The sequence below is a fragment of the Culex pipiens genome, chromosome 3 (assembly GCF_016801865.2).
Source record: "Culex pipiens pallens isolate TS chromosome 3, TS_CPP_V2, whole genome shotgun sequence".
NCBI lineage: Eukaryota > Metazoa > Arthropoda > Insecta > Diptera > Culicidae > Culex > Culex pipiens.
Genome location: NC_068939.1, coordinates 44,826,781 through 44,845,998, shown reverse-complemented (window position 1 = coordinate 44,845,998; position 19,218 = coordinate 44,826,781). Strand labels below are relative to the sequence as shown.

General features: G+C 39.4%; 1 protein-coding gene across 6 annotated transcripts in view; it reads left to right on the top strand.

Moving 5' to 3' along the window:
- The window catches only part of LOC120429148 (cAMP-dependent protein kinase type II regulatory subunit), a 211,361-nt gene that overhangs the window by 87,874 nt on the left and 104,269 nt on the right, over positions 1 to 19,218 (top strand). For all 6 annotated transcript variants that reach the window (XM_052711082.1, XM_052711083.1, XM_052711084.1 and 3 more), the window contains exon 3: positions 981 to 1,211. In XM_052711082.1, coding sequence (XP_052567042.1) covers positions 998 to 1,211 — 214 coding nt within the window. In that variant the 5' untranslated portion in view covers positions 981 to 997. The remainder of the gene's footprint in view (positions 1 to 980; positions 1,212 to 19,218) is intronic.

Genomic DNA, 19,218 nt, shown 5'->3' with positions numbered 1-19,218 from the left:
TTTTTGTATTTTTGTATTTTTGTATTTTTGTATTTTTGTATTTTTGTATTTTTGTATTTTTGTATTTTTGTATTTTTGTATTTTTGTATTTTTGTATTTTTGTATTTTTGTATTTTTGTATTTTTGTATTTTTGTATTTTTGTATTTTTGTATTTTTGTATTTTTGTATTTTTGTATTTTTGTATTTTTGTATTTTTGTATTTTTGTATTTTTGTATTTTTGTATTTTTGTATTTTTGTATTTTTGTATTTTTGTATTTTTGCATTTTTGTATTTTAATTTTATTTCGATGAAACTTTTTCTATTGAAAACTTTGGATTATATTAATTTGAAGAATGCATTTTTGCTCTTCTGAGGTTCACTTACTTTCGTCATAGAATTCTTCCAAGAGTGGTTCAGTGCCACTGGGAAATAGCTTCAATTAGAGGCAAATCTCAGTGCGCAGATAAAATAATGGGACTAATTTGTGTCCTCGCCGGCCCTGCACCACAAAGTGTAATGAAGATTTTTTACCCTAACCTTCATCACCGCAATGGCGTGACGGCAGTGCTGCCAGCTGTCAACTCCGATGATGTTGGCAACCCTGACCAACCGCCGACTGTGTCCTGTAGACACCACTTTAGACTAATTGTCGTTGAAGAGTTGAAGAGGGGGAGGGGTTACAAAAATTAAAAGTACTTACTTGAACGATGCTAAATAACCCCCGTCGTCGTGGCCGGTCCCTCCCCGGGTTGATTCCGGTAGACAATCCGACAGTTTTTCTGCGGTCGTCGTCGCCATCGTTGTACATCTTCGAGAGCTGATTGTCAATTTAATTAACGCCAATTAGAAGGGTTCCGGGGTAGACAGCTGGGGCCGATCCGTGCGCGCCACATGCGACCCCTCCAACCGGGGGCCAGATTTCCGTTGATTTGTGAAGAGCGTGATTTGCGTCCAAACTTGATTATTTATACGCTCCACTTTTTCTCAACCTTCTTCCAGATTGTGCCCGGTAAACTATGTCAAGCCAACAGAAGCACCGGATCCAGGTTCCGGACGGATTACGCGACGTGCTACTCGAATTCTCGATAGCGTACCTGCTCGAGCAGCCCGGCGATGTGATCGACTACGCGGTCGAGTTCTTCTCGAAGCTGCAGGAAAACCGAAAGACCACCATGATCACAGCGGCCGAGCCGATCTCGCCGGACGAGAGCATCATGTCACACGAGGAAGGTGAGTGAAGCAAAATTGATAGATATTGATATTGCGAAGAATTGCAATTTAATTTATTTTATTCATCACGAATTACATATCTTGTGATGATGCAATCAATGATTTTTAATTTTTACCAATAGTTAAAATAATTATAATTATAATCAAAATTATAACAATAGTTTAAAAATGACAAGATTGCTGAAGTGTTGTTAGCGGATAATCCTGAAACAGATAGGATTGACTTAATTTGTAAATAAAAATAAGGATAACAAAAATCTTACCAACGATTTCTTGCTCTTGATCAGATGTTTTGTTTCCAAATAGTTCTGCGATGAAGTCAAACATAAAAATGTGGTTGTTCCTCATTAAGTTGTTGTATACCTTACCAGTTATTGAAGAAGCATTTCCAATGGGAATGGCTGTCACTGGGATGGCACTACCAAACTTCAAAAATAAAGTTAGGCTAATCAATAGCACGAAGCAAACAGTCGCAATTGTTCTCATTTTTAAAACCACTTAAAAAGGAAATAGTGACACCAAAAGGATACACGGTGAAGTGCACTGTTCAACTGGATGAGCATTACACCATAACTACCTCTTAAATATGAACCATAAGGTGACTAAACTGTACATCTTATGTATAATCACCAGCTTGTGTAAACTCTGAAAATGCATCAGTCGCCGACATGATTATGAATATTTCATAACCATAAAGTGCTGATCAAACCGCTTCTGGCAAATACACATAAATATTGAGTGTTTATAAGTTCAACAGTTTTGCTTTGATCTGAATGACCTTCAAAATATTACATCAAAACTCATGTAGATATCAATAGTTTTTTGTTGCTTTTTTTCCTGCTTCCATTTTTCAAATATGCTCAAATTTGAAATTTATCGCAGAAACGCAATAAATCCAACGACATCTATTATGGATAGTTTTGGCAGTTGAGTAGTTCTCTGAGATTTCGGTTAATCATTTTTTTTCGTATTACATTTTCGGTGCCTTCGGTATGCCCAAAGAAGCCATTTTGCGTCACAAGTTTGTCCATATAATTTTCCATACAAATTTGGCAAATGCACATACAAAAACGTAACTTAATCCACCTTTAGGTGGTTGGTGCCTTCCTCTCATTTATAGAGTGATTATTGTCCGTTTCTTTCGAAGGTACACGCCGCGCGGCATTTCAGAATGTGCCGCAGATACTGTTGCCAGCGATTTTCTGCACTTTTGGTGCAATAAAAAATGTTCCCGGGAACAATGCCATGCAATTCCAAGAAGAAGATCAACAAAAACAAAATGCACAGTATGGGATTTGACAGCGCGCATTTGCCGAAAGTGCGGCGCGTCGTTTCGAGGCTGGTATGCCGCGTGTCTTTTTCGGGAATACGCGCAATACAATCCCCTAAAGTGTCCACATGGTTTATGGATCTCTCCTAACGTGATCGCAGCACCCATTTAAGAGGTCCTAATGAAAATAAGTGCGAGTAAAAAAACAGACTTCCTACAGACTTTTTGTCAAGATCATACAGACACCGCCTTTCAGAAAAATTGCATCCCTCTACAAGGCTTTTTTCGTGGCGATCAGATGGGACCATTTGAGGTTATGTAAATTCAGACCATTTTTTAAACTGCTTTTAATTTTAGATAGGTAAGTCAGATCTTGGAAATTAGTGCTGGGTTTGAATCCCGTCGGCTGCAACTTTTTAGCGGGTTATGGCGCAGTCTAACCCAAGTGTGAAGGAGCGGCCGTGGCTGACTGGTTACGGTGTTCGCTTTGTAAGCGAATGGTTCTGGGTTCGATTCCCATCTGCTCCCAACGAGAAAGTTAAGAACACATAAATTTGAAATTATGAATATGAACGAAAAATCAAAGTCCCTCGAGGCGGGGTTCGATCCTCCGTCCTTTGGATTGGTAAGCAAAAATGCTAACCACTAGGCCATGACGACTTGATGAGCGTGGACTGGAATTAGGAATACTGTTACAGAGAGCGAGTTGTGGCGCTATAACCACGGCAAATAGTGTCCAGGGCATTCGTGGAAATACAATGTCCCATCCCAGAGGGTCCCGGAGTACCAAACCTTCTTAGCATGGTGCTCCCAACGAATACAACCAAAATCTCGGAGCGTATGGTGGTGTGTCCCCACGCTTCTTCCATCCCTGTCGGTTCAGAATTGTGTTGTTGTTCGAACACTCAGTGCTCAAACTCAACCCAATTACGAGTCATCTCTGCGATACGGCTTTACGCAGTAGGCCTGGCCGCTTTAACGCTTGTGATGTCTCAATGCATTTCAATGCAATGGCGCACTACAAATGTTAATAAATGACAAGAAGAGTGCTAGGCGTCATCTAACCTAAGGCACTCTCCAGGATCCCTTCGAAAGATTGGCTGCGCTAGGGTCTGATTAGATTAAATTAGATTAGTAAGTCAGATCTTGGAAATTCTTAATCCACAAGAAAGGTCTTCTCATATGCTTTCTAAAAATATATAACATGTGAGGGTTTCATGAAAAAACCACCCTTTTTACCATAATTTTAATTTAATATGAAACAGTTTTTTAACATAACTTTTTAAATACATGATAAAACTGCATCAATTTAAATAGCAACTTAGGGGACGTAAAGACGGATCGATTAAAACCATTTCGGCCAAAATCGGTTGAGCCTGTGAAAAGATATTCCAGTGACATTGATTTGGTACACATGTCTACATACAGCCAAACACACAGACATTTGCTCAGCTGGTGATTCTGAGTCGATATGTACAAATGAAGGTAGGTCTAGGAGGTTTAACTAAAAAGTTCGTTTTTCGAGTGATTTTATAGCCTTTCCTCAGTAAAGTGAGGAAGGCAAAACGATGTATGAAAATTCAAAAATCGGTATCTTTTGAAGGATTTTTACGATCGATTTGGTGTCTTCGGCAAAATTGTAGATATGGATAAGGGCTACACTGAAAAAAATGATACACGGTAAAAAAAATTGGTGATTTTTAATGTCACTTTTTGTCACTAAAACTTGATTTGCAAAAAACACTATTTTTAATTATTTACTTTTTGATATGTTTAAGAGGACATCAAATGCCAACTTTTCAGAAATTTACAGAATGGGAAAAAAACATCGACCGAGTTATGAATTTTTGAATCAATATTGACTTTTTTTCAAAAACCAATATGGTCGCAAATTTTTTTCATTTTTCAGTTTTCAATATCTCAGCGACTAAGGGTCGTATCAACAAAGTTCAATAAAGCAAAATATAGTAAATTTTCTCAGCTTTAAAAAAATATCTTTTTCAAGAGTGGGCAAACATGGGCACTAATTAAAAAAAATAACTGCGACTTTTTTCAAAAAGTTACCTAAAAATGGCTATAAACTGAAAACGGTGCGCTTTATCAAAATTTCTCTTCAGTACTTTTTGATTCCAAATTCGAATTTACATTGAAAAATGAAGTTGAAAATTTTTGCGAATCTGTATTAATTCAAAAATTCATGACTCGGTCAAAAGTTTTTTTTTTTGCTCATTCTGGAAATTTCTGAAAAGTTTGCATTTCAGGTCCTCTAACAGCAATTCCTCACGAAAACAGCCTTGGCCAAAATAATTAGACCCGTATTTTTTGTTTGGCCATTAGGGTGACCTACGCCGTGTTAGGGTGGTCCGAAAAATGTCAATTTTCGTGGATTTTTGCAAAAAACATTTTTTTTTAAATCATATAGAAAGCAAAAGAAAGGTGATAAGTTTGGCTATTTGGGAAAAATAGTAAGAAGTTTCAAAAATCTAAATTAACATTTGAAAAGGTCGCATGAAAATTTAAAATGCTGTTTTGAAGGTCTCGGGATCAAAGCGCCTATGTCTGAAAATATTTTCACCTGATTTCACGGAAAATTCTACATAATATATCAAAAAAAATGGTGGAGTTATGTTTTCAATACTCTGAGATACGATTTTTTGAAAATAAAAACTGGGTTGCTCGACGCGCCACGCGCAAAAATGGGAAAATGACGATAACGGGAAAAATCGTTCTTTTTCATTAAAACAGCCATAACTTGAAAATTTCAGCGGTGATCTATATATAAAAAACGCAACTTTTGGTACCCTAACATGTAAAGCCTATAATGAAAACTTTTGTTCTAAATGAAAAAATGACCCTTCTGGGACAATGTAGATTCGAAAAGTACATTAAATTTCCCATAAAATGACATGTTCCAAATTTTTTTACAGTCGAGTAACGGAAAATGGGAGAATTTTTAAAAAATTTTAGTGTTTTTTTCGATGAAAAATACGTTTATTCGGAATTCTGAGTACGCCATCAAATCGGGCGTCTAATTTTACATAAAAGTCCCTTTGACACCAAATTTCTATCTCATCACCGTTTCAGGCTGCAAATTGTTGAAAAACACCTCTTTTTTCGCATGTTCAAAAATGGAAGGGGTCGTACCGCCTCTCCGTCACGAGATATCAAAAAACGGACCTCGGTTTCGTGATCAGGGACAAAAGTTACCCCTTAGGACAAAGTTTCACGCAAATCGAAGAGGGGTCGGGGCAACTTTTCCCGATTTCGTGTGAGTTGGTAGAGAATTACCCATATCAAATTTTAGTGACAAAAAGTGAAATTGAAAATCACCCATTTTTATATTGATTTATTCATTTTTTTCAGTGTGGTCCTTATCCATACCTATAACTTTGCCCAAGACACCAAATCGATCCAAAAATCCTTCAAAAGATACAGATTTTTGAATTTTCATACATCATTTTTGTATGGACAGCTGTCAAATTTGTATGGAAAATTATAAGGAAAAACTAATGTTGCAAAATGGCTTCTTTGGGCATTCCGAAGGCGCCAAAAAAAAATTCAACTTGATTAAAAAATACAAAAATTAAAATTAATAATAAAGACCGATTTCGTAGAGAGTTGCTCAGTTTTTAAAAACAAGAGATCGCATAGTTTTAGAAACTCAAACTATAACTTGATGCATTGCTGAGTTATATTTCAAATGATAAACAAAAAATTATTGAAAATTTCAAAAACGTGGTTTAGTATTTTTTGATTGTCAACTAGATTTTTGGAAGCTTTTTTGAGGCTTTTCGTCAAAATTGTTATAATTGACATGCGCTTAATGTGCATTTGTAAAAGAAAATATACCAAACATTTTCCTAACAATTTAGATTGTCTGAAAAAACCTAATCGTAAACCAACCAAAAATTTGCCCCTTATTAGGAACAACTCTTTCGAAAACACCAAAGCATGAGAAATGATTTTATTTTCGGGAAAATTTAATTTCCACTTCATTTTGTGATCTTGACCACTTTGCAGTGGCAGCAATGGCATAATAAATTAGTTATCTTTAAATGTTTCCCAAGAATTGCAATTTGTGACCTAAATTGTGCTCCAATATTTGTCAAATTGCACACCATTCAACCTGTTCCAGATCCTATTTTTACGCAAAAAAATACAATTTTTCCGATACTGCTCCGCACGAACCATTCAACTTTTCTCACAAATAGCCCCCAATCAACTGGTGCGGCTTGTTTATGTTTACATAATGTAATGGCTAAACATAAAAATCTCAATGAGGGGAGGGGGCACTCTCAGACGCGAGTAAACGGTAGTAAAGACGTTCGGCAATTAATTTATTTTCTGCTGCACTTGATCTATTTGTGGATCAATTTATCACCTTTTTATGTGACTTGTTGGATTTTGAGTTTTCGCTGCGTAAAATTATCAACTGCTGCTGTTTGGCCCACATTCCTGGCGGCACAAAAAAAAAAAGAATCAATTTCGCTCAAATAAATGCGAAACCATTTCGCTCTCCCCACGTGTGGTGCCGCGCCAGACAGGCATCTGGTTTTTAACACCAGCCCCCAACTATCGTGAAGATTATGACCTGCCTAGCAGATGAGCAGACGAACCTCTCAATCTCGGGAACCAATCAATCTTGGCTGGTCGATAATTACACTCAAATTCACATAAAAGTCATCGTTGGTGCATGTTTTTCGGCACTGCGTAGAATGCTGGGCAGAGTCAGAACAAATTTATTCTGGATTACTTCATCTTTAAATTTAAGTTTTATTTAGTTTTTGTAAATAACAACCAAATGTACGGCGAACTTACTAGTTGTTTTTAATATGCAAAGTGTCCCAAAATTAGTCACAAAAAGACCATATCAGCAAAAACCAGACCGATTAGATTCAATTTGTAACCTGGTTAGCATACAAAAATAAATATTTGCGAATCAGATTATAGCCCTCGCGTGACTTGCTCAGCTAAACTGTTCGATGTTAAGTTGAATGTCTTCCGATTATAGAACTCAACTGAACTTGAATAGATTCATTTTTTTCCTGCGTTGAAATGGTCCAAAATCAGAGGAAGCTGCAAATTGTGAGTATTTGTTTGGGAATTACGGAAAAGGTTAAAACACAGTTTCTGAGTTTTATCAATTCTACCAGAACTTATCGATGGAAGGTCTCAATGTAAATTTTTAGCAAATATTTTCAATTTTGAAACATTTTTTCAAATAGTGTCTCATGAAATTTTTGATTAAAATGTTTCCAAACTCAATAACTTATTAATCAAACAATAAAGCAAAGATTAGATCTCATGAAATTTTTGATTAAAATGTTTCCAAACTCAATAACTTATTAATCAAACAATAAAGCAAAGATTAGATCTCATGAAATTTTTGATTAAAATGTTTCCAAACTCAATAACTTATTAATCAAACAATAAAGCAAAGATTAGAGGTGGGTAAAAAAAGAGCGAACCGCTCAAAGAGCCGGTTCACTGAAAAGAGCGAACGAACCGTGGCTCTCTAAAAAAAACCGCGGTTCTTTTTTAAACTCCGGTCTTTTGGAAGAACCGTTTCAAGATGGCATGATTTTTGTTATAAATATAATTTATTGAATTTCCAAAAAAAATAGTACTAAATTTGTTTGAGAATTTCAAATGCAATTTCAAATATTTCAATGCTTATAAAAATCAATCCCAAAATTAAATGATCTTCTAAACGAACTGAAAAAAACTTTTCATTGTATAACCGATTGTATATTAAAGTACTACCGGAATACAAATTTGAGTAAATCAAATTGCATAAGTTGTAAAATATTACCAAAAATCTACTGAATAGTTTAGAGATTTTGAAAAAAAATCCTTTTGTCCGATTAAACTTTACACAGCAAAAAATCCGATGGTAAAATAGCATGCAAAAGCATGCACATTACCTTCGTCAAAAAAGACACTTAATATTACATGCTGCATGTACAAGTTTTGTAAACACAAAAAAAAAGTAACAACCGACGGAATTCAAACCCAGCACCAACAGTATGGACTGGCGCCTTAGCCCGCTCGGCCATCAGACCGATGATAAACGTATATGTGAGCTTGTCATTTCGGACAAGTAGTTTTCCCATACTGATTGGCTACATATTTCAGGATGTAATATTACATATAATTTAATAAAATAATGCAACATTTACTTTACACCCCAGGCCTTTTTCATGCAGCTGGATTTTTTCTGCTGTGTAGCTTTAATAGACTTTATCGATTAAATCAGAATGTAGAAAAGATGTCTCAGAATATTTTCTCCATATAAAATATCAGCATTAGTTCTATTCTTGTAGAAATAAACGCAATTTTAAAATTAATGGCAGTTTTTCCAGCTTCCCTAGATTTAAGTTTGGATATCAATCAATTACTCGAATGTTTAGGTTCGAGTAGAAATTTTGACTTAGTGACCACCAAGACCTACACAGAAAAAATATGTGAATTTACTCGACACGGAAAAAATGAATCACATGTAAACTCAGTTGATGTAAACTTGAGATTCGACGTAAACGGTTGAATCACACGTAAAATCATGTTTTTACGTATAATTTATCGCAAATTTACATCAATTTGCATTTAAATTTAAATGTTTCAAAAAAAAAAAATCAAATCAAATTATTCGCTCTACAGCATTGCCTTGGCGTTCCCGATTACGGGATTCCTACTCGAAATTAGGTGTCCGAAGGCTTGATTGTTGAGGCAATTGCAAACCTCTTTTTACACCTAAGCTTCCATCCACCCCGGGATTCGAACTGACGACCTTTGGATTGTTAGTCCAACTGCCTACCAGCGACTCCACCGAGACAGGACCCAGGGAGACGACTCCTACACCTGGACTGAGCTATCGACCTAACCTCTAGGTTAGACCGGGGCCAACATTTACTTCCCCTTCCGACGGAAGGCGTGATCAGACAAATCTCGTCTCAAAATTTGCCACCGGGACCTTCTGGGATCGAGCCCAGGCCGACTGGGTGAGAGGCAATCACGCTTACCCCTACACCACGGTCCCGGGAATTTAAATGTTTAATGACGTGCAAAAGTGTTACATCATAAATATTTTTGTGTGTGTATGGTTTTCAAGGGCATCTTCTCGTTTTCAGTTTTATTTGTTTTTATCAAATAATTTATAAAAGTCCAATGTGAAATAACTTATAAAATCACACGATTATTTAAAAAAAAACCATTTCAATCCAAATTTTGAAAAAGAGCGAAAGAGCCGTTAAAAAGACTCTTTCGGCTCTTTTTAATGAGCGAACGAAAATGAGCGGCTCCTAAAAAAGAGCGGTTTTGCCCACCTCTAGCAAAGATGTTTTATTTTTTATTTACAACATAATTATAAATTGACGATATTTCAATATGAAAGCAAAATCAAGGTCACATCCAAAATAAGCTTAACTTCTTGTTATCAACAGTTGCGATGTAATTCGATACCTAGCTGCTAAATTCGAACGCAATTTTCCAAGTTAATCGTTGTTTTCCAAACAGCCTTTTCCATCGGAAGGCAACGGAAATATCTGGAAGCCTTGGCACGTGGCACTTTCCCCCAAGAGCTATTTCGCTCCACGCCGCCGTTGTTTGTTATTTAGTTGTGATTGTCAAGTTTAATTGATTCACAACATCTCGCTACGGGGGCCACCAAGGAAAAAAAAAGAAGATGGGACGGTCTTCTCTGACGGCGGAATTGTTTCCAATAGAGACCAATCATCGAGGACGACCCGCGACGGGCAATCTATACGTTGTCCGTGTTGATTTATTTATATTTTTAATGCGATTGTTTTTCCTCTGGACCCCGTATTGGAACGAGGATGCTTTTTAATGTGCGATGCCGTTTTTCCTTGAGTGATGGTTTTGCGGGGCACGGTGAGAAAAAGTGGGAAAAATTCTTATGATAAAATATTTAAAAAAATAGTTTAGTCATCCAAAAGTGACTTAATCTCAAATTTAGAATTTTTCAACCTTTTAAATTCTCTCAGTCCATATTGTCATCCCACGAGCAATTCCAACAATTCATGGAAGCGTGAGCTTTCTTTCCCATCCCTGGCGGGGAAATCTACGTTCAATTGAATGTTTTATGGTAATTTTGAGTCTGATGGCAATTGGCATCAGCCGACGCATCGGTGATGCTCGAAGGGCTCACGCCATTAATTACAGTTGCTGTGTTGTTGATGAATCAATTTGGCGCCAACGCGGAACTCTCCACTCCGGGAATGCGTTCACACAGGGGGGTATCAGTTAAATTTTATTGATTTTATGTATATTTTATCGATAGGAGGTCACGAATTTTCCTCAGCAGAGAAATTTATCGCAATATTTCATACTCAATTGAACGGAACCAATTTGATTTCGGAAATAAAGTTATGCGACTTCCACTTAATTTAGATATTGACGTAGATTCTCCGCACCAGCCAAGTCGAGCTATCAAATGTCTAACAAGCCGACCATAACCAGATGACAGATTGTTTCCCGCCCGATGGCAGCGGAAACAATTTGTGGTTTTCTCGAGGTGTGAGCTTTTTGAAAATCAATACCGTAATACTAGCAGACGTAACCGATTATCGCTGCGGCGGTTTCAAGCTGTGGTTTTGTGACATCCATTCAGCTTATCTACACAGGTTGTTTCGGGAGCCATAATAGATTGATTAAGTGTTTCTTGGTGTACACTTACGAGGTAAAATTTCTATATTCAGAAAACATTAAATATCCGATTACTTCTTTGAAGAAATTCTAGGACCTATGTAAATTTACTGTAATTGCTTTTTTTCAAGAACAGTAAAGACATGTTATCCTACGCTTATATAAGCCATTTTTGTGTATATGAAGCCAGTTACACTCGATAGTGACATTTGGGAAGGGCGTAAGTGTTTTAAATATTTTTGTATTTCTTAATTTAAATATTGCTGTATCTTGAAGCCGTTGCATCGTATCAAAAAGTGGTCCAAGACAAACTTGTAGGAAATTTGACGGGCTTTCCGAAAGAAATACACTGAAAGAAAAACACACGCCACTTTCATGAGATTTTTTGATCTTTAAGTTTAAAATTACTTTACTTTATACATCCAATTGAAATGTGGTCAAAGACAAACTTATGGGAAATTGGACGAGCTTTCCGGTAAAAATATTTTCGAGAATGAAAAATCAAGTCTGTCGTATAGAAATTGCCAAAAACCATCAAAAAAACTATTTATTCAACATTTTTATTTTTAAAACCGCTCTAGCTTCACAAAGATTGGACTTAGGACAATGATCAATATCGAGAATTTTATGTAAAATTGTCTAGGTAATCGACTCTCGTGTTCGGTTTTTGAAAATTTTAATGTTTAGAGCACTTTTGAAAACAAAAACAGTTTCAGTAAATAATTTTTGTATTTTTTTAGGTGAGTTGATCCATCCTGTATTTGTAACATCTTGGGCTATTTTCACAAAAATTTTGAACGAAAAAAAATCGTGGGCTCACCTTTAAATTTGAGTTTTAATCTTAAAAATGACGAGCTTCCGTGGCCGTGAGGTTACGGGTTTCGCCTTGTAAGCGGAAGGTGATGGGTTCGATTCCTGTCTGGCTCGGCAAGTCAGATCCCTTAAAAGAGTAAATATGCTCACTGGGAATACTGAACGGTAGGGGATGGGTTTCGACTAGCGGCGTGCTGGGTTTCTAATCCAGAGGTCGTGAGTTCGATTCTCGTACCGGGATGATGAATGAAAAAAATCAAAAAATCTCATGAAGGTCACATGTTTTTTTCTTTCAGTGTATTTTTTTCGGAATGTTGACGGGATTTCCTACAAGTTTGTCTTGGACCACTTTTTGATACGATGCAACGGCTTCAAGATACAGTAATATTTAAATTACGAAATAAAAATATATTTAAAACACTCACGCCGAGTGTAACTGGCTCCATATACACAAAACGTTTCTTAATCCACCATTAGGTGGGTGGTGCCTTCTTGGTGCCTTCCTCACATTTACAAAGTAATAATGAAAATAAGGTTATGAAAAAAAAATATACCTGATACAGACTTTTCCAGAAAACATGCAGACTCTCATTTGAAGCAATATGGCAACCGGGCGTTTCGCATCTGGCGCGGCTCTCGCACGTAAACAAAAAGACCCGGCCTTTTGAGGTTATGCAAAGAATCACCCTTTTTTGTATCTAAGAAAATCTTTTTCTTGGCATAACTTTTTAAATACTTTACTAAACAAAATAAAATTTAATAGGGACTTAGGGGACCCCAAAACGAACAGAATAAGGCGTATCCGGCCAAAATCGGTTCAGTCAGTTCTGAAATAATCGTGTGGAAAAAAAAATCGTGTCTACACACATCCCCACAGACATATGTTCAGAATTTAATTCTGAGTCGATAGGTATACGTGAAGGTATATCTAGGAGGTGTATTAAAGAAGTTCATTTTTCGAGTGATTTTATAGCCTTGCCTCAGTGAGGTGATGAAGGCAAAAATGGCTTATATAAGCGTAGCATAACATGTCTACAAAGTTTCATTGAAATCGGAGAGGGTCGAGAAAAAAGTATTTAAAAAAAATCCTGTTTTGGGCTGGAATTGGTCTAAATGCAGTTAAAATTTTTCTTCCAAATATTCATGTATTAATAATTGCTCAATTTACGCAGAAACAGTTTTTTTCTGAAAATAAATTCTTGTGAGAAAGCGTTTTTTTCATTAACCATACTGACAAACTGATTTGTTTCCTGTTAATTAATATTCACCACTTTTGGATAAATTACGTAACACATTCTGAAAAATCGTAGTGACATAGTTTAACTGTAAGCTTTGGTCCCGAGACCTTCAGCAAACAAATTTTCATTTGATCTTTACTGTTGTTGCACATATTTTTGAATGTTTTTGCCTTGAAGACGGAACCCTTCAAAATCGGAGCGAAAAAACTTTTTTTTTTTTAATATTGCACGATCAGTTCCTTATTGTACTCGGTCGTTGGAAACGACCGTCGGCTTAACATCCGTCGGCTCATCAACCGTCGAAATAGGCGGCGGGACAGATGCGGGCAAAAAAATGTCAAAAACTCCCCCCCCCCCCCCACTCGCTTCGTCTCATCATCCAGCTGCAGCTTTGTTGACAAACAAACGGAGCACGCGGTCGCATGCTGGCGGCATCGAGCATGAATTAGGGGTGATCATGTGGTTTACAATGAAATATTTTTAAGAAAAAAGGTGCAGGTGGTTATGTTCTACATGACCAATATGACAAAGAACTTTGTACAAAACTCCTAAAAAATATTCTATTTTATTTTATATTTTTAAAACATTGCCTATGTATTTAATCCTAAATAATTTATTCCTATAAAATGTTTTCAATCTTTGGCACCTCTGTGGAAATAAATTGCCAAAACAAGTATGGTTCGGAAAATGTCCAATCAAAATGGTAATTTTCATGTCCAGTATCAAAAACCATGAATTTTGATACCCATATTGCCCCAAGTCGTATGGTTCGATTAATGTCCCCCGGTAGAACCTTCCCGAGGGCACTGGCCACTCCGGGTGTGGCCAATCCAGTCCAGGCCATTTTCATTATCAGTTTCAAAAACCATGAATTTTGATACCCATATTGCCCCAAGTCGTATGGTTCGATTAATGTCCCCCCGGTAGAACCTTCCCGAGGGCACTGGCCACTCCGGGTGTGGCCAATCCAGTCAAAATGGCCATTTTCATTATCAGTTTCAAAAACCATGAATTTTGATACCCATATTGCCCCAAGTCGTATGGTTCGATTAATGTCCCCCCGGTAGAACCTTCCCGAGGGCACTGGCCACTCCGGGTGTGGCCAATCCAGTCAAAATGGCCATTTTCATTATCAATTTCAAAAACCATGAATTTTGATACCCATATTGCCCCAAGTCGTATGGTTCGATTAATGTCCCCCCGGTAGAACCTTCCCGAGGGCACTGGCCACTCCGGGTGTGGCCAATCCAGTCAAAATGGCCATTTTCATTATCAGTTTCAAAAACCATGAATTTTGATACCCATATTGCCCCAAGTCGTATGGTTCGATTAATGTCCCCCCGGTAGAACCTTCCCGAGGGCACTGGCCACTCCGGGTGTGGCCAATCCAGTCAAAATGGCCATTTTCATTATCAGTTTCAAAAACCATGAATTTTGATACCTATATTGCCCCAAGTCGTATGGTTCGATTAATGTCCCCCCGGTAGAACCTTCCCGAGGGCACTGGCCACTCCGGGTGTGGCCAATCCAGTCAAAATGGCCATTTTCATTATCAGTTTCAAAAACCATGAATTTTGATACCCATATTGCCCCAAGTCGTATGGTTCGATTAATGTCCCCCCGGTAGAACCTTCCCGAGGGCACTGGCCACTCCGGGTGTGGCCAATCCAGTCAAAATTGCCATTTTCATTATCTGTTTCAAAAACCATGAATTTTGATACCCATATTGCCCCAAGTCGTATGGTTCGATTAATGTCCCCCCGGTAGAACCTTCCCGAGGGCACTGGCCACTCCGGGTGTGGCCAATCCAGTCAAAATGACCATTTTCATTATCAGTTTCAAAAACCATGAATTTTGATACCCATATTGGCCCAAGTCGTATGGTTCGATTAATGTCCTCCCGGTAGAACCTTCCCGAGGGCACTGGCCACTCCGGGTGTGGCCAATCCAGTCAAAATGGCCATTTTCATTATCAGTTTCAAAAACCATGAATTTTGATACCCATATTGCCCCAAGTCGTATGGTTCGATTAATGTCCCCCCGGTAGAACCTTCCCGAGGGCACTGGCCACTCCGGGTGTGGCCAATCCAGTCAAAATGGCCATTTTCATTATCAGTTTCAAAAACCATGAATTTTGATACCCATATTGCCCCAAGTCGTATGGTTCGATTAATGTCCCCCCGGTAGAACCTTCCCGAGGGCACTGGCCACTCCGGGTGTGGCCAATCCAGTCAAAATGGCCATTTTCATTATCAGTTTCAAAAACCATGAATTTTGATACCCATATTGCCCCAAGTCGTATGGTTCGATTAATGTCCCCCCGGTAGAACCTTCCCGAGGGCACTGGCCACTCCGGGTGTGGCCAATCCAGTCAAAATGGCCATTTTCATTATCAGTTTCAAAAACCATGAATTTTGATACCCATATTGCCCCAAGTCGTATGGTTCGATTAATGTCCCCCCGGTAGAACCTTCCCGAGGGCACTGGCCACTTCGGGTGTGGCCAATATCCTATAAATGTGGCCCCAAGCCCATTGCCCCAAATCATTCTGGTCCGGTGAACGTCCTTACAATCTTCATAAGAACAGAATTCCTCCCAATTTAGTGCACAAACTGTGTTTTTCAATGTGTGCGTGTGTGTGTGTGAGCAATAAAATTACCACCGTGGATCCGCTTTTGTCGAAACCTCGTAAGGTACTGAATTTTTCTGAGACTATCTGTTAGCTTAAATAGTTCGCATGAAATGTGGCAACATGGTGCAAATTTTGCCTCCTCTCCTGTTTACGTGGAACTGTCACGCGAGAATGTTGCACCACTGTTGCCACATTTCATGCGAACTATTTAAGCTAACAGATAGCCTCAGAAAAATTCAGTGCCTTACGAGGTTTCGACAAAAGCGGATCCACGGTGGTAATTTTATTGCTCACACACACACACGCACACATTGAAAAACACAGTTTGTGCACTAAATTGGGAGGGATTCTGTTCTTATGAAGATTGTAAGGACGTTCACCGGACCAGAATGATTTGGGGCAATGGGCTTGGGGCCACATTTATAGGATATTGGCCACACCCGGAGTGGCCAGTGCCCTCGGGAAGGTTCTACCGGGGGGACATTAATCGAACCATACGACTTGGGGCAATATAGGTATCAAAATTCATGGTTTTTGAAACTGATAATGAAAATGGCCATTTTGACTGGATTGGCCACACCCGGAGTGGCCAGTGCCCTCGGGAAGGTTCTACCGGGGGGACATTAATCGAACCATACGACTTGGGGCAATATGGGTATCAAAATTCATGGTTTTTGAAACTGATAATGAAAATGGCCATTTTGACTGGATTGGCCACACCCGGAGTGGCCAGTGCCCTCGGGAAGGTTCTACCGGGGGGACATTAATCGAACCATACGACTTGGGGCAATATGGGTATCAAAATTCATGGTTTTTTAAACTGGTAATGAAAATGGCCATTTTGACCGGAGTGGATACACCCGGAGTGGCAATTGCCCTGGGGAAGGTTCTACCGGGGGGGAGATTAATCGAACCATACGACTTGGGGCAATATGGGTATCAAAATTCATGGTTTTTGAAACTTGTAATGAAAATGGCCATTTTGACCGGATTGGCCACACCCGGAGTGGTCAGTGCCCTGGGAAAGGTTCTACCAGGGGGACATTATTCGAACCATACGACTTGGGGTAATATGGGAATCCAAATTCATGGTTTTTGAAACTGGTAATGAAAATGACAATTTTGACCGGATTGGCCACACCCGGATTGGCCACACCCGTAGTGGCCAAACCATGAATTTTGATACCCATATGGCCCAAGTCGTATGGTTCGATTAATGTCCCCCCCGATAGAACATTCCCCAGGGCAATTGCCACTCCGGTTGTGGCCACTCCGGTCAAAATGGCCATTTTCATTACCAGTTTAAAAAACCATGAATTTTGATACCCATATTGCCCCAAGTCGTATGGTTCGATTAATGTCCCCCCGGTAGAACCTTCCCGAGGGCACTGACCACTCCAGGTGTGGCCAATCCGGTCAAAATGGCCATTTTCATTACAAGTTTCAAAAACCATGAATTTTGATACCTATTATCCGCTTACCACCAAACCGAAGTGCGCAACACTTCTGTTGCGCGAAAAAATCTGTTGCGCCGAACAAAAATGCTGTGGTTTGTCGTTAGCGTGTACATCAGCCTGTGGCGCAACAGCTTTGACAGGTGGCGCCTGTATTTTGATTTTTGTCTGCTTTCACAATATATTGCCCCAAGTCGTATGGTTCGATTAATGTCCCCCCGGTAGAACCTTCCCGAGGGCACTGGCCACTCCGGATGTTACCAATTCGGTCAAAATGGCCATTTTCATTACTGGTTTCAAAAACCATTAATTTCGATACGGGGTCATCCATAAACCACGTGGACACTTTTTTGGGAATCTTTTAAACCCCCCCCCCCCCCTCCCCTCGTGGACAATTGTCCATACAAAAAAAGAAATTTGTATGGATCGTGGACAATCGCCATAACCCCCCCCCCACCTAAAGTGTCCACGTGGTTTATGGATGGTCCCTACCCATATTGCCCCAAGTCGTATGGTTCGCTTAATTTCCCCCCGGTAGAACCTTCCCGAGGGCACTGGCCACTCCGGGTGTGGTCAATCCAGTCAAAATGGCCATTTTCATTACCAGTTTCAAAAACCATGAATTTTGATACCTATATTGCCCCAAGTCGTATGGTTCGATTAATGTCCCCCCGGTAGAACCTTCCCGAGGGCACTGGCCACTCCGGGTGTTACCAATTCGGTCAAAATGGCCATTTTCATTACTGGTTTCAAAAACCATTAATTTCGATACGGGACCATCCATAAACCACGTGGACACTTTTTTGGGAATCTTTTAAACCCCCCCCCCTCCCCTCGTGGACAATACGGGACCATCCATAAACCACGTGGACACTTTTTTGGGAATCTTTTAAACCCCCCCCTCCCCTCGTGGACAATTGTCCATACAAAAAAAGAAATTTGTATGGATCGTGGACAATCGCCATAACCCCCCCCCCCCCCCCACCTAAAGTGTCCACGTGGTTTATGGATGGTCCCTACCCATATTGCCCCAAGTCGTATGGTTCCGTAAATGTCCTCCCGGTAGAACCTTCCCTCAGGGCACTGGCCACTCCGGGTGTTGCCAATTCTGCCAAAATGGCCATTTTCATCAACAGTATCAAAAACCATGAATTTTGATACCCATATTGCCCAAATTTGTATGGTTCCGTAAATGTCCTCCCGGTAGAACCTTCCCTCAGGGCAATGGCCACTCCGGGTGTGGCCAATCCTGCCAAAATGGTCATTTTCATTATCAGTTTCAAAAACCATGAATTTTGATACCCATATTGCCCCAAGTCGTATGGTTCGATTAATGTCCTCCCGGTAGAACCTTCCCTCAGGGCAATGGCCACTCCGGGTGTGGCCAATCCTGCCAAAATGGTCATTTTCATTACCAGTATCAAAAACCATGAATTTTGATACCCATATTGCCCAAATTTGTATGGTTCCGTAAATGTCCTCCCGGTAGAACATTCCCACAGGGCACTGGCCAATCCGGGTGTGGCCAATCCGGTCAAAATGGCCATTTTCATCACCAGTATCAAAAACCATGAATTTTGATACGCATATTGCCCCAAGTCGTATGGTTCCGTAAATGTCCTCCCGGTAGAACCTTCCCTCAGGGCAATGGCCACTCCGGGTGTGGCCAATCCTGCCAAAATGGTCATTTTCATTACCAGTATCAAAAACCATGAATTTTGATACCCATATTGCCCAAATTTGTATGGTTCCGTAAATGTCCTCCCGGTAGAACCTTCCCTCAGGGCAATGGCCAATTCGGGTGTGGCCAATCCGGCCAAAATGGCCATTTTCATCACCAGTATCAAAAACCATGAATTTTGATACCCATATTGCCCCAAGTCGTATGGTTCGATTAATGTTCTCCCGGTAGAACCTTCCCTCAGGGCAATGGCCACTC